The following is a 17,039-nucleotide window of genomic DNA, read 5'->3' on the forward strand; positions in this document are numbered from 1 at the left end:
GAGGATAATGTCTACATTTAGATCTAAGTGATACTAATTTTTAAGCAAATTTACCTGATGTATTGAATATGTATTAGCTGATTCTTCTTCTTCAGTAATTAGATGAACCTATTTTTAAGAAACATGATGAAAAATATGTGTGATTTTCAAATGCTCCAAAACCTTCAATTTTCCCTAATTCTGTTATGCATAATTTGACTCCTATGCTACTTATACACAAACAAGATCATTCCACAATTTGTTTCTGGAGGAGCAGACAGCATAAAAAAATAGAACAATTCTTCCTACTTTAACCACTGATAACTGAAGTTGCAACACACAGATATTATGGTGGGCAGCTTAATATATTTAAGGTGACACTTTAACTCAGTCACCAACAACCTTTTTTTAAATTACAAAGCTGATCTTTATTCTATGCTGAATCAAAAATCTGCTTCTGTGAAACTACACCCCCCCACCCGTCCCCAACATATATCCTACTCTATGGGAAGCAGTGTTTCTCAAAATGCGCTTCATAGAATAGTGAGAGGTATCCCATGTAGGAAGCCAGTAATATATTAAGTTTGAAAAATGTTGCTATAGGACATCACAGAATAATTTTTATTTCTCTTGCACACAAGAGCTCAAATATAAAGGCAGCTGCCACTATTCCACAAGGACTGACAGTATTACCTTCTTCCTGAATCATTCATCATATAATACAGTGTCTGGCTCTCTTCTAAATCTGCTTACTTTCCCTTTGATTCTTTCTACACTTATCGATAAAGTCTCTCCTTTTCGTAAAATTTCCATTTGAGTTTGTTTATTTATAGGTGAATAACCTGTTTTAAACTGTTACACTCAGAAATGGATATAAAACTCCGGTGTAATATGACCAGAACACAGGAGACTGTGATCTCTCCTGCATCACTCCTTGCCTTTCATCTTTCACAAGTTCATAACCATCCCTACAATACTGTATGTCTGCTCCCCACATATGAATTCACATATTAACCCTTTGAGTAGTATGAACGTTCATGTACGTCCTCGTACCTCCTGACCATACAGAGTACGATAATACATGTACCTCTTTGAACGCTGAGCTGGAGCAGTAAAGGTGTGCATGCACACGTCCCTTCTAAAAGCATTGTAGCATGTGTTGCCATCTATCCTGGTGGCTGGTGAGCCCAATTATCACTATAAAGTACCTCTGAAGAGTGCTACTACCTGTTCCATGTTAGTACATAACTACGTCCAGCCTTGAGTACGTGTATCCCATATGTAGCTGCCGTAATTCTGTTAACAGAACTAACTGCATTCACAGCTGGTTTTTGTCATCTTATAAGTTATTGTTGTTCTAATACCACAATATTCAGGATCTTACATGGTACAGTTATCATTTTTGCTTTTTCCTCAACATATACATCATTCATTTGTCTAAAATTTTCAGCTCTTCCCCAGGAAAGATGTCGAGACATAATCAGGCAGGAAGGCTAGCTCTGGAAGATATTCATATCTTGACAAAAAATTTTATTTTAAAAATGTATAAGGCAACATTAAAAAAAGGTAAATGTAGGCCCTGGCCAGTTGGCTCAGTGGTAGAGCGTCGGCCTGGCGTGCAGGAGTCCCGGGTTTGATTCCCGGCCAGGGTACACAGGAGAAGCGCCCATTTGCTTCTCCACCCCTCCCCTTCTCCTTCCTCTCTGTCTCTCTCTTCCCCTCCTGCAGCCAAGGCTCCATTGGAGCAAGGTTGGCCCTGACGCTGAGGATGGCTCCTTGGCCTCTGCCTCAGGCGCTAGAATGGCTCTGGTTGCAACAGAGCAACACCCCAGATGGGCAGGGCATTGCCCCCTGGTGGGCATGCCAGGTGGATCCTGGTCAGGCACCTGTGGGCATCTGTCTGGCTGCCTCCCCATTTCCAGCTTCAGAAAAATACAAAAAAAAAAAAAAGGTAAATGTATGTTCTTCTTGTTTCCATAAATTGGTTATCAAACATGATTTTAAGTTAATAAAACTGTACCTGGAACTAATTTTACTTTTTGAAGAAAAAAAAAACTCACTCCTGGGGGTCAGCAAGCATGAAAAAAAACTCACTATTCAAAGGGTTAAACTGTCTAACTCACATTTCTCTATCTTGCTCACACACACACATATTATAATAAAATCTACTATAGGCCTTGAAATTAAGATATACCTGTTAGCCTAGTAATTATCAAAAAGGGTACAGATTAGTTTCCTACCATTTTTAATCATAGATATACAACATTACATGCCCTAATACCATTTATTAAAAATATTATTCTGCCTTTGTCCTTTTCATAATTTAAGTTCTGAGCCTCTAAGCCCTGCCTGTTCTTTTCTCAATGCTAATAAAGTATAAATGATTGGTCTTAAAATATACAAAAACATTTTTTGCTGCTAACAAAAGGAAACTCTGTAAGATATGAAGAAGAAAATGTTCTCTTTTCTCTTACAGCTCCAAAAAAAACTAATACAATTCTGATCACAAAACTCCTTGCAATGTTAGGTTGAACAAAGAGGTCTATAAAATACATGTATTTCAGACTATTGCAATATTTTGTTAAACTAACCTTTAATTTCTATAAATGTGAATTAGAAATGGGTGACTTACTAAAGAATATATTACCCGGAGGATATTTGTTTGTTCTGTTCATTTATTTATTTATTTTTGCAAAAAAGAGAGAGAAGGACAGACAAGGACAGACAGGAAGGGAGAGAGATGAGAAGCATCAACTTATTGCAGCACCTTAGTTGTTCATTGATTGCTTTCTCACACGTGCCTTAACAGGGAAGAGGGGATGGCTCCAGCAGAGCCAGTGACCTTGGGCTTCAAGCCAGTGACCTTTGTGTTCAAGTGAGTGACTGTGGGCACAGTCTGTGATCCCACACTCGAGACGCAACCCCACACTCAAGCTGGTGAGCCCACACTCAAGCTGGCGACCTCCAGGCCTAGAATCTGGGTCCTCTGCATCCCAGGCCGATGCTCTATCCACTGTGCCATCACCTGGTCGGGCAGCGCTGGTGATATTTAAATGGACATGTTTTCTGAAAAGTGTTTAAAAAACTTAAAATTTTTAAATTATTTACTAAAAGAGGATCACTGATATTTCTTCCATCCACAAGATAAAATAAAATTTACAATGCTACACAGTTTTAGAGTCAGTACCTCAGTTAAATTACCATTCTTAGTAGTAATTACATACCATTACTTCCTTATCAAAATATTTAAAAGCCATCCATTTAACAAAATAGTAAAGCAGACATCTGTTGCTTTGGCCTGCTTAGCCGTTACTACCTCTTTCCTGGCAGTGCGTTTTCCAGGGAGCTGACTCCCCTTCTCGTTCTCTAATGCAGTTTGGGTGGGTTGGTTTCAGGAAGGAGCCCTGGGAACACAGGGTTATGAATCACATACTCCAGCCTACAGCAATAGGTTTGGGACATGTAACCCAAGCCAAGCCCTTCCTAGCCACTGAGACTCAATTCCATGGCTATTATTGAAACTTTAGAGAGAAAAGCCTTCTTTTTTCTAGATAAATTGTGAGAAATAAGCCTGGAGTTGCTAATAACCATCTTGCCACTAAAAGAATAAGCCAGACTGCCTGGCCTATGGTGGCGCAGTGGATAAAACATCAACCTGGAATGCTGAGGTTAACAGTTCGGGACCCCGGGCTTGCCCAGTCAAGGCACATACCAGAAACAACTACTATGAATAAGCCAAACTGAGAATGGAGCTAACAAGAACAGAGCTGAAAGATGAAAAAGACAAGGGCTGGTTGGTGTAGGACACTGCGTTAAGACCTAGAAACAGATGGGTCTGAATCAGTCTCAGACTTTCCTCTCAGGAGGACCAATAAATTCCTGTCTGCTTTTCCTTAAGTAGTTTGAGGTGGGCTTCCATTACTTGGAATTAATATAAATGTTTCTAGGATATTGTTAATAAGGAAAAACCAAGTTGTAAAATAGCAGTTTTATAAAAGAAATATAGACATTACATACCTTATATATCATTATTATAAAAACCTTATTCTTTCTTTTTCTTACATTTTAAGCTTTGAGCCTCTAAGCCCTGCCTTTTCATTTCTCAGTGTTAATTAATTTTAAACTGTTTCTAAAATAAGGGCTGCTGGAAATAACTGTTCCAGCTACAGTAACTACTCCTGGGACACACTGATAAAATGATACTTACTTTACTATTTGGAAAATGATCATCATCACTATCTTCATCCAAACAGACCAAATCACCCTCCACCACTCTTGATCCATAGGTTGCAAGCCGGTAAGATACTGCCTCGTTCCAAATTTTGCTGCTATATGCATGAACATAGAAAATGCGCATAGAATGGGGCAGTGAGAACCACGCTTGGATACAGCCCTCCTCAGTCATGCCAAAGCGATGCAATGATTCCAACAATGCTCTCTCTCGAACTTTGAATTCGGGCATCAATGCAAGTGTGCCTTTAGCATCCTCTGCAATAGAGAGAAAATCAGTTAGTCAGCCACTTTAATTATGTCAAGGTCAGTTATAAAGACCTCTGTTATGCTCTCTAAATGAGAGTCGATGAACTGTGCTTTTACACCTGAATATGAAGATGTTCATCACCAACTATAAACCTAGCTATAATTGAAGAGTTTTTTAATAAAGATTATTAATCATATGACCCACTCACTTTCCTTGCTTTAAACAAAATAACAAAAGACGCATTAGTAATTCCTACTTCAGAATGAAGATAAATTTAGTTATTCAAAGGACTTTGTAAGAGCATTAAATAAACCTCTGAACCTAGAGATTTTAAAAGTGTAATTATAGACATTTACATATACTATTTTGAATAAGAAATGGTTGCTATCTGGATCTCTCAAGTGTACTATTTGGTCTTGTTGGTGGAATGGTTTTTAAAATAAGAGACTACAGTAAAGATGATTGTTTCAGGTTAGGCCTTGGAATCAGCATTTTAATAACTGTATCAGGTTTCATACAAACATTAAAGCTTAAAAATCATTTCCATAAGGAAATTATCTTCTCAGGACTCTACAATAGAGACAAACAAAAATGTCATTTTAAATCATCTTTAGTATTATTTAGATTATTCATAACATTTTGAAATGCTCATACTATTTATAGATTAAAAGCATTTCCTATGAATATTTACATGTATATAATATTAAACATAATTAAAAATAATGGAGATTTTTGAAAACTGATGTCCTTTATTTCAATGTAAGTGAAATTCAGTATGCATATATATGTAGATCACATATTTGAAAGAATCTAAAACGGTATGATTGCTGCTATTATTATTTAAATACAAGTAATTTTTATTCAGTATTTAGTATGTTCTAGGCACTATTTTAGGAGCATCATATCTGTTATCTTATTTAAATTTCATAACAGTTTTTTAGGTACCATTATTAGCTTCAGATGAAGAAATGAAAACAATGAGGCTAACCTATTTGCACAAACCAATATAGCTGGGAAATTCTTAAGCTGAGAGTGACACCCATATAAATTGACTCTAAAACCCACACTCATAACAAGTTTTCTATAGTGTTTCCTATTAAGCATTCTGCATATACATCATCATATTGAACCAGAGTTTTCAGTAGTCAGGGCTGAATGGCAACTACACCAAAAACAATGCACAAAGTATCAGATATAACACATGTTCTTTTATTTCGTTTATTTTTCCATCTCCTCTAGTTGTTAATTATACTTCCATCAGTACCAGTTTAGAATTAGGAACTCCTACCTTCTCAGAGAAAAACTAAGATGCCATCTCTCCTTCCCCATCACCCGCCTCAGAAGAAAGATTTAGAACAGAAAAAAGTCCTTAAGACTGGGCCAAAAATGGAGTACCTAGGGCATGTAATAAAATGATTAAATATACAATATATTACAATCTATTTCTTATCACATTTATGTTGCAATGAATGTCCTCCTGCTGACATAGCATTTATATACGGTCTACCGGAAAGTTCTGTCCATTTTTGGAAAACAAAATACAAATTTTTCTTACCATCAATAAACTTTATTAAATAATATAATTGCCATTATTATTAATGATTTCTTGCCAGCGTGAGGGCAATTTGTATATCCCATTTTTGAAAAATGTTTTATCTTTAGATGTGAAAAATTGAACCAGTGCTTGTTTGATAGCTTCTTCATTTTTGAATTTTTTGCCCTTCAAAAAATTTTGTAAGGATGAAAACAAGTGATAGTCGGTATTATTCCTTCACCAAACACTTTCAATAAATTTCTACATGCTTCTGTAGCATTTCTTCCTTGTTGAAATTCGTAAAAATTACAGCGGCGTAAATGAACTTTATCAGTAGCCATGGGTATACTATGGCTTCACACATAAGACTAACGTGAATCAACTTTGTTTTAGTTAATTTGCTACGTCAGTATGTATACATTAAGTGATAAAAATAGAGAGGCACACATGCGCCAAATAAACATGCGCTTACATGTCGAAACTTGTGATAGAAACGGACAGAACTTTCCGGTAGAACTTATATTATGTATCTGCAAGGTTATGAATGGGGTAAGGAAACTTGTAAATACCGGTTTGAAGAAAATATTTCTTAGCTCTATTTACAGGATCATCCAAATCTTCTGGTGTAAGAAATAATTTTACAGCCTTCACCTTTAAAAAGCAAGCAAAAATTGTAAATAAAAGTGACAAATTACTTAAAAAAAACATATATCTTAAAAGAATAGGCATTTAACAAATATTTGATGCTGCAATTTTATCTTTTAGCTTCTAAAAATTAAATAATCAATATTAAAAATTAGAAATAAACTTCTGTATAAAGCAAGCTAATCTATAGGTTTAAAATACTACGGACTAGAAAAAGTGTTCTCCGTGCCTTCCATAGTTCTTCTTCTGCCATTCTTTATTTCTATCACCGAGGCCTGAATACAAGTGTGAAGTAATGATCTAAAACTCAGACTTGATCAGACCAACATACACAACAAAAATAGGGAAGGAAACAAGCATAAGGCAATGGCAAGCCACTTGTTCTCAAGTCTTAGAATTCTTTGCTTTTAAAAATAATTGCCAAACTCTTTTTTTAAAATTGCCACCTTTAATATTTTATTTTAAAACCTAAATAAAAGATTTTATGTAAAAAAATGTTATCTACTAGTTCCTGTATTTTATCACTGTCTCTAGCTCTGCGATCTATTTCTAAGTATGTGTCTTTGAGTAGCAATACTGACTGCTATTTTGCATATGTGGCCTATATCAGCTCTCAACCTTATTTCCAGGTATAAGGCAATATTCACATGCACAGTGCTCCTCACAAGTGCTTTTACTGTTCCTATCTCTTCCACTTAAGGAAACATATAGCCTGGCTGATGGTGGTGCAGGGAGTAGAGTGTCAACCTGGAACACTGAGGTCCCAGGTTCAAAACCCTGAGGTCGCTGGCTTGAGCACAGGCTCACCAGCGTGAGTGTGGGGGCACTGGCTTGAGCCCAAGGTCGCTGGTTTAAGCAAGGGGTCATTAGCTCGACTGGAGCCCCCAGGTCAAGGCACATATGAGAAGCAATCCATGAACAACTAAGGTGCCACAACTACAAGTTGATGTTTCTCATCTCTCTCCCTTTCTCTCTCTCTGTCTCCCTCTCGCTAAAAAAAATAAAATAAAATTATAACACAAATGAGTATGACACTATCATATAAATAATTTTGAATATGCCTAAGAACATAATTTTTATAGTTTTTATACTTTATGTATACTTCATTCAATGCAAATTTATATATATGTATATAATATATAATTATATATAAAATATACATTTAAATGTATACATACATTTTATTTCTTTATTTAATTTTAAATTTTCATTTATTTATTTTAGTGAGAGAGAAGGGAGAGACTGAAAGAGAGTCCAGGAATGATGATCCATTTCTGTGTGTGCCCTGAACAGGGGTCGAACCGGCAACCTCTTGTTTTTCAGGGCAATGCTCTAACCAACTGAATTATTCAGCCAGGGCTACATGTACATTTTAAGTGTATATATAATTTTAATAATTGGGCAAATGTGGCTTCTTATTTGTGATATTCATTTATAGTTTCATTTGAAACTAGTCAGACAATTTTTCAAATTTGTTGTTCCCTTTTTAGTCTCTAGCTTTGGGTAAATTCCTGTCTTTTATATAATCTGATACCAGATTTCTAAAATTGTAGGCTATAGGTTTCCTCTGCTCTACTGAGTTCATTAAAAATTTGGTGGATGTTGGTCAGTTCTCTGTTAATCATCAAACAATATTGGACACTGCATACAGTTTGCTCTCCTATAATGTGATGCCATGAATATAGTATTAACTGCTCAATGATGTAGTATATGGCGCATGTGTGTATATACATGTGTATATATGTTGGGTTAAGAAAGCAAAAGGGCTGGCTCATGAGTAAGTAAAACCGAGAAAACAGAAAAGATTGTATTTTTAAAAAATACACACCATTTCACTCTTCAGCAAAGCCAACCCAATTTGATCTGTGTGAACTTTCCTTCCCATCCCAAATCTCTGTGGTCCATAGTAATTCACAAACCCTTTATTCTATAAATAAAAGAAAAATCAATTAATTAAAAGTATATTATAATGGACTGCATGCTTGTATACCCCCCAAAATTCATGTGTTGAAAACCCACCCTGCAATGTGATGGCATGTGCAGGTGGGGATTTTGGGAGATAACTAGGTCACGAGGATAGAGTCCTCGTGAATAGGATTAGTGACATTATAAGAAAAGACCATGAGCTAGCATGCGCTTCTTTCAGCCACATAGGAATATAATGAGAAAACCATGTTGGCAACCTGATCTCAGGCTTCTAGCTTCCAGAACTATGAGAAACAAGTTTCTGTTGTTCAAAAGTCATACAGTCCATGGTTCTTTGTTATAGCCCTGAATTAAGACAAATAAATACAATTATCGCATCAGAATATGTAATCAAGTCTTTCTCTTCATATTTATTGTAATAAAAGAATCCTGTAATCAGCAATTTATATGTGGGGACCAAATGGTCTCAGAAATGTTACCCAGTTAAAGAGAAAAACAGATGATTAAAAGGTAGAAAATAAGAGAGTAAAAAAGCTTTAAAAATGTCAGCTTTTCATTTACATTACTGAGGGATCTGGGTTATGGGACTTTTGGTGCCAAAATGGGGAAAATTCTGGGAAGACTAGGATGAACTGGTTAACTAGTATTGGATCTGATCTTTTCCCTAAAGCTCTTTCTGATTTTGAGACTCTTCAGCTGTCTGGACATGCTTGGAATAAGAAATAGGTTTATTTTCAAACCCAGCAAGTCCTGACTCTTTTATATACAACAATTCATCTTTCAGTTATCTCAGTTTCTGAAAGCGTTGCCAGACAATGGCATGGTGTCCCTTCAAGAACAGGAAATTGTAATGTTCTACTACAACCATTTTAAGACAATGGTCAGTGGCTAAATATATTCTCATTAAGAAAACACCAGCACTAGATGGTTTCTTGAAAAATAAAGTTTCCACACTTTTTGAGGGGAGTACATATTTAATAATTATTATTGGGCACCATCTCCAGAACTATTCAATAAAAGATGCTAAGACAGCCTCACCAGGAGGTGGCACAGTAGATAGAGCATCAACCTAGGACACTGAGGACCCAGGTTTGAAACCCAGAGGTCACTGGCTTGAGAGCGGAGTCATCTGGCCTGAGTGTGGGCTCAACAGCTAGAGCACAGGGTCACTAGCTTGAGGGTAGGATCATAGATATGACCCCATGGTTGCTGGCTTAAGCTCAAAGGTCACTAGTTTAAAGCCCAAGGTCACTGGCTTGAGCAAGGGGCCACTGACTCAGCTGGAGCCCCCAGTCAAGGCACATACAAGAAAGCAATCAATGAACAACTAAGAAGTCACAACTATAAGTTGAGGCTTCTCATTTCTCTCCCTTGTGTCCATCTGTCCTTCTCTCTCTCTCTCTCTCTCAAAAAAAAAAAAAAAGATGCTAAGACAATTTGTTACCAGCATGCTACAAAAGGCACCCTTACCTCATGCCGTCCACAAAAATTCAATTGCAGAAAAAGTAAGTACTCTCTGTATTAAATCTCATAGTTAGTATTTTAAAATTTTTAAATTTTAAAAAATAACATCAGATAATATCCTAGAATAGCCAGAAAAATTTTAACTACACCTTTTAATTACTTAGGGTTGGAAATAACAAGGTTTGTAGCAATGAGAGACATAACCTTCTAGAACAAAACTTCAAACTTATTTTTGGGGCTTCTCAACTCCCTACCCTTATCATGAGACCTAAAGGAAAGTTGTCTATGAGATTATTCCAAATGGGTTGCTTGTAGTGGCGCAGTGGATAAAGTGTCAACCTGGAATGCTGAGGTCGCAAGTTAGAAGCCCTGGGCTTGCCCGGTCAAGGCACATACAACAAGTAATCAATGAACAACTAAAGTGAAGCAGCTATGAGTTAATACTTCTCACTCCCCTGCCCCTCTCTCTCTCTCTCTGGAAAATCAATCAATAAAATCTTCAAAAAACATTATTCTGAATGAGAATTTTATAGTTATATTGTATATTAATAAGTACCAAATGAAAGACAGGCAATAACTGCTATCAGAGTTCAGAGAAACTCCTCTTTTTTATTTATTTATTTATTTTTTTAATTCATTTTAGAGAAGGGGGGGAGAGAGAGAGAGAGAGAGAGAGAGAGAGAAGGGGGAGGAGCAGGAAGCATCAACTCCCATATGTGCCTTGACCAGGTAAGCCAGGGTTTTGAACTGGCAACCTCAGTGTTTCCAGGTTGACACTTTATCCGCTGTGCCACCACAGGTCAGGCCAAAACTCCTCTTTTGATGTTCTGAGCATCCACTTTCAATGTGGAAGGGGGTTCCCACATCAACAAACAACCCGTGGACATCAGCTGGGTGTCCTAGCATTCAACTCAATTCTGACACTATCTATGCAGAGATAGCATCAGATCCCACAGGTAAAGGGTTCAGCTGAAGAAGATCACCTCACCCCCACCACCTTCAGATGCCAGGTCAGTCAGAAACCTAGGCTGCACATGAAGACCTGCTATAGATTGAAGGTTATAATAAACACTTGGACTTCAGACACCAGCTGAAAGTCCAGGGTATTACCTATAATTCTGACCAACTTGCTTTAATTTTTTTAATTTATTCATTTTAGAGAGTAGAGAGAGAGAGACAGAAAGGGGAGGGAGGAGAAGCAGGAAATATCAACTCCCATATATGCCTTGACCAGGCAAGCCAAGGTTTCAAACTGGCAACCTCAGCATTTCAGGTCGACGCTTTATCCACTGTGCCACCACAGGTCAGGCCTGACCAACTTGCTTTAAATTAGAGCAGCGGTTCTCAACCTGTGGGTCGCGACCCCGGCGGGGGTCGAATGACCAAAACACAGGGGTCGCCTAAAGCCATCAGAAAATACATATTTATTATACAATACATTTTTAAATAAAATATGTATTTCCGATGGCTTTAGAAATATGTATTTTCTGATGGCTTTAGGTGGGAAATACATATTTATTATACAATACATTTTAAAATAAAGTATGTATTTCCGATGGCTTTAGAAATATGTATTTTCTGATGGCTTTAGGCGACCCCTGTGTTTTGGTCGTTCGACCCCCACCGGGGTCGCGACCCACAGGTTGAGAACCGCTTAAGAATTAGAGGCTCCCAATACCCCTATCTTAGGCTCAACTAATTTGCTAGAGAGGCTTGAAGAACTAGAGCAACATTTTATTTACCAATTCATTATAAACTCAGAATTATGTAACTCAGGACCAGCCAGATGGAAGAGATGCATAGAACAGAGTAAGTGGGAAGTGGAGTTACTATACCCTCTCTGGGTACATCGGTCTCCCTGCATCTCCAACCCAGATTTCACCAACCCAGAAGCTCTATAGACAAACCTTGTCCTTTTGGGTTTTTATGGAGACTTCATTACAGAGGCAAGATTGATTAAATCATTGGCTTCGGGCACTTGATTCAACCTTCTCCCCTCCTCCCTCCCAGTTCAGGGAGTGGTACTAAAAGTTACAACCCTGTAATCACAAGTTTGACTCCATTGACAACCAGCCCTCTTTAGGTGCTTTCCAAAAGTCACCTCAATAACATAACAAAAGATAACTCATTCACTCCCAACACTTAGTGAGTTCCAAGGGACTGGGGCAGCTGTGAGCCAGGAACTGTGGATGAAGACCAAATATATATGAAAAATATATTTGATCAAGAATGAGCAAATATATATTTCTTATAAATCACAATATTGTATACTCCCTTTTGCAAGAGATATCATTTTTATAATAGTTTTTCAGGGAAAAAAAATAACTTTAGGTAGATTTATAAAAGAAAACAACTATATAAGAGTATACTGTGAGAGAACTCCTACACACAGGTGTATCTGCTGGGTTTAAGATCTTTAATTGGAAGATATTTTCCTGACAATAAGTCATAATATTGATTAAACACCAGTTTTTTGTTTTGTTTCATTTTTTTTTTCCTCAAGGAGAGGCATAAAATTGTATAAAAAAGTCTTTGTGGTCAGAAATTTAGATCAGTGTTTCTCAATGTTAGCTACAGAGCAAGATTCACTTAGGGAGTTTTTAGAAAAATACGAAATGTCTAACCTGCATCCCCAAGTGTTCTTATTTAATTGGTTATGGAGTAGAGCTTGACTGCTGAGAATTTCTAAAGCCTCACAGGTTGAGAACTATTGGTCTAGATCAGGAGTTGGCAAACTACTAAGAAGTCAAATCTGGCCCAACACCTGTTTTTGTAGATCAAGTTTTATGGACATGTTCATTCATTCATGCATTGTCTATGGCTGCTTCCTCACAACAGTAATAAGTAGCTGCAACAGAAACCGTACACCTACAAAGCCAAAAGTATTTCTTGTCTGGCCCTTTATAGAAAAAAATTTGCTGACCTAAATGATCAGACTGAAGGCTATGGTTGATTATGTATGTTTAAATGCCTGGCAAATATCATTTAAAAATATATGTTGGCCCTGGCCGGTTGGCTCAGTGGTAGAGCATTGGCCTGGCGTGCAGGAGTCCCGGGTTCGATTCCTGACCAGGGCACACAGGAGAAGCACCCATCTGCTTCTCCACCCCTCCCCCTCTCCTTCCTTTCTGTCTCTCTCTTCCCCTCCTGCAGCAAAGGCTCCACTGGAGCAAAGTTGGCCTGGGCGCTGAGGATGGCTCTGTGGCCTCTGCCTCAGGCGCTGGAATGGCTCTGGTTGCAACAGAGCAACGCCCCAGATGGGCAGAGCATCACCCCCTGGTAGGCGTGCCGGGTGGATCCCGGTCGGGCGCATGCGGGAGTCTGTCTGACTGCCTCCCTGTTTCCAACTTCAGAAAATACAAAAAAAAAAAAAAAAATATATATATATATATATGTTAAGTAATTTTTTTATGGTAAGAAAATAATGTATACAATTTGTCATTTGTATACATTGAAGCAAAATTAAATATTAGATAGAAAGAAAAAGGCTATGTATAGTAATTCTAAAAAGTAACTTACCAAATTACCAAAGATTTCTGGAAAGAATTACTGAACAAAATTTCCAAAAAAATTAATCTTTTTCCCTAAAATATTACTCTATATGGCAGATGTTAGAAAAATTCCTCTCATACAAATAATTCCATTTTCCTCCCTTCTCTGGGGAACTCTATACATTTTATTTTTTTAATTATTTATTTATTTATTTATTTATTTTTATTATTTTTTTTTTTGCATTTTTCTGAAGCTAGAAACAGGGAGAGACAGTCAGACAGACTCCCGCATGCGCCCGACCGGGATCCACCCGGCACGCCCACCAGGGGCGATGCTCTGTCCACCAGGGGGCGATGCTCTGCCCATCCTGGGCGTCGCCATGTTGCGACCCTCCTGGGTGTCGCCATGTTGCGACCAGAGCCACTCTAGCGCCTGGGGCAGAGGCCACAGAGCCATCCCCAGCGCCCGGGCCATCTTTGCTCCAATGGAGCCCTGGCTGCGGGAGGGGAAGAGAGAGACAGAGAGGAAGGCGCGGCGGAGGGGTGGAGAAGCAAATGGGCGCTTCTCCTATGTGCCCTGGCCGGGAATCGAACCCGGGTCCTCCGCACGCTAGGCCGACGCTCTACCGCTGAGCCAACCGGCCAGGGCTATTTTTTTATTTTTTTACAGAGACAGAGAGAGAGAGGGATAGACAGGGACAGACAGGATTGGAGAGAGATGAGAAGCATCAATCATCAGTTTTTTGTTGCGAGACCTTAGTTCATTGATTGCTTTCTCATACGTGCCTTGACCGCGGGCTTTCAGCAGACAGAGAAACCCCTTGCTCGAGCCAGGGATTACTTTTTATTTTTATTTTTTTGCTCAAGCCAGATGAGCCCGCGCTCAAGCTGGCAACCTCAGGGGTCTCAAACCTGGGTCCTTCTGCATCCCAGTCCGATGCTCTATCCACTGCGCCACCGCCTGGTCAGGCTACATTTTATTTTTTTAATTACATTAAAGTTGTGGTTTTTTAATATAAAAAATATACTAAGAAGAAAATAAAAAAATAAACCAAATGGCCATAATAATGAAAAAAATAATTATAGATGCAAATAAAAAGTAAAAAAAGAAAAAGTTTATCTTTTTTACCTCAAATTAAATAGAGGGATTATAAAGATTTTCCAGTAATCCTCTTTTAAAACTGAATTTTCTTACCTTAACATTTTCTATTGCCTCTAAAATTCTCTCTCTCAGATTTGCAGAATCATTTGTGTGGCTTTTCACATTTCTGATGACAATATCAAAGTGATTTCCTTTGAGCTGACCAAGTCTAAGGCAATCATCTACAGACCGAATATTAAACACATTCATTCTTTTCTTTTCAATTTCTTTTTCAATACTTTTCAACCTACAAATGATAAATCTCACTCAGTTAAATCGTACATTTCAAAAATCATTGTAAGTTTTAAATGACACTAGCCAGGTAAGCACCTATCCCAACACTAAAACAAAAATTTTTTGAATCTCCCAAAATTAATATTTCAACAAATGTGCATGAAAACCTGTTATTATAGGATTATATTAACCAGTTATTTTAAGAACTGGAACATATATTCCTAATGTTATCACTTAATCTATGCAGGCTTTTTGACTTCTTAGTTCAAGTGATATACTTCCATAACTATTCTTTGTTCTTCCTATCCTTATATTTTTTTCTCTCCTCCTCAGTCTCTCTTCCCCCAACATTACCAAGAAAAACTACTAGCACCAGAAAATTTCCCCCAAATTATGCTATGAATAATTTCTTACTCAAACTTTGACTTCTTCCTCAACCTATAAAGAATAGATTCTAACTATTTTAGCATAACTTTTAAGGTCCTATAAAAACAGATGTAAATTGTTCTTTGCATTCATATTTTCTATAGTCCTTACAGTAACTGTTTTATTAGACAGATTGTTTAGATACTGTCCCTCCAAACATATCTTCAAATTTTTTTGCATTAACTAAAATCTTACTATTTACTTGATGGGTAACTAAAATCTCATACCCATAAGTCAATTCAAAGTACTCTCTCCTAGGAACCAGTAATATTTGTCTTTGTTAGTTAAAAACTGTATTTTAAAAAAATGTTTATTTTATTAATTTTATAGAGAGGAAGGGGGAGAGAGAGGGAGGAAGGAGAGAGAAAGAGAGACAGAGAGAAACAGGACTTCAATCTGTTTCCATACGTGCCCTGACGAGGGATTGAACCAGCAACCTCTGCACTTTGGAATAATGCTCCAAGCTATCTGGCCAGGGCTAAAAGCTATCTTTTAATGTTTAAATACCTTTTACATCTAATGTCCTCCTCCCTTATCTATGCTGCACTTTTGACCATAAAGACAAAAATCATATACTTTTTTTTTTTTGGTCCTTCATATAAGAACTTAGAAGCATTGCCTGACCAGGCAGTGGCGCAGTGAATACAGCATCGGACTGGGATGCAGAGGATCCAGGTTCAAAACCCCGAGGTTTCTGGCTTAAGGGCGGGCTCATTCGGCTTTAGTGAGGGGTCGCTGGCTTGAGCGTGGGATTATAGACATGACCCCATGGTCGCTGACTTGAGCCCAAAGGTTGCTGGCTTGAGCCCAAGGTCGCTGGCTTGAGCAAAGGGGTCACTCACTCTGCTGTAGTCCCCCAGGTCAAGGCACATATGAGAAAGCAATCATTGAATAACTAAGGAGCTTCAACGAAGAACTGATGCTTCTCATCTCTCTCCCTTCCTTTCTGTCTGTCCCTATCTGTCCCTCTCTCTGACTCTCTCTCTGTCTCTGTCAAAAAATATATGAATAGGCCTGACTTGTGGTGGCGCAGTGGATGGAGCGTTGACCTGGAACGCTGAGGTCGCCGGTTTGGAGTCCTGCACTTGTCCAGTCAAGGTAAATGTGGGAGTTGGTGCTTCTTGCTCCTCCCCCCTTTCTCTTTCTCTCTCTCTCTCTCTTTCTCTCTCTCTCCTCTCTAAAATGAATAAATCAAATTGTGAATACTTAAACATCTTATGGCTACAGATTAATATGTTATTATTACTTAAATTAGGCTCAATTTTGGCCCACTGATTCAACTTCTACAAAATACCTACAAGGCATAGATTTAAGTACAATAATGTTAATCACAATATAATTTACAGTGAAATATTAAAATAAATTTCTATACTCAAAACTAGGAGAATGTTAAACAAATAAGTCTAAATAATGAACATCACTTTGAAATATTTCATGACAAAAATTTTCTTTAAAATATTTTATTTTTATAAGTAAAATATAAATTGCATATACAACATTATTTTCACATATATAAATAGTCTTTGTACAATGTGTATATGTAGTATAGTCTAAAAAAGTATGGAAGGAAATAGATCAGAATGTTATTGTGGTTCTTTCTGAGTAGTGGAACTATTAATGACTTTTAATTTCTTTTTACACAGTACTTGTTTTCTATTTTTTACATCTACAATGAACATGTATTTCTTTGAAAATCACAAAAAATATTCTTATTAAGCA

At 37.5% G+C, this 17,039-nt stretch overlaps 1 protein-coding gene across 2 annotated transcripts in view; it reads right to left on the bottom strand.

Moving 5' to 3' along the window:
- Positions 1-17,039, bottom strand: part of PUS7L (pseudouridine synthase 7 like) — a 36,729-nt gene that overhangs the window by 5,101 nt on the left and 14,589 nt on the right. The window contains exons 4-9 of one of the 2 annotated variants that reach the window (XM_066258151.1): positions 16,340-16,497; positions 14,715-14,842; positions 8,467-8,565; positions 6,563-6,644; positions 4,187-4,467; positions 55-108 (exon numbers count right to left, since the gene is read on the bottom strand). In XM_066258151.1, the coding sequence (XP_066114248.1) occupies positions 55-108; positions 4,187-4,467; positions 6,563-6,644; positions 8,467-8,565; positions 14,715-14,842; positions 16,340-16,497 (802 nt within the window). Of the gene's footprint in view, positions 1-54; positions 109-4,186; positions 4,468-6,562; positions 6,645-8,466; positions 8,566-14,714; positions 14,908-16,339; positions 16,498-17,039 lie in introns of both variants that reach the window. The other variant, XM_066258152.1, reaches the window with a different exon arrangement.

The sequence above is a fragment of the Saccopteryx bilineata genome, chromosome 2, assembly GCF_036850765.1.
Source record: "Saccopteryx bilineata isolate mSacBil1 chromosome 2, mSacBil1_pri_phased_curated, whole genome shotgun sequence".
Lineage (NCBI taxonomy): Eukaryota > Metazoa > Chordata > Mammalia > Chiroptera > Emballonuridae > Saccopteryx > Saccopteryx bilineata.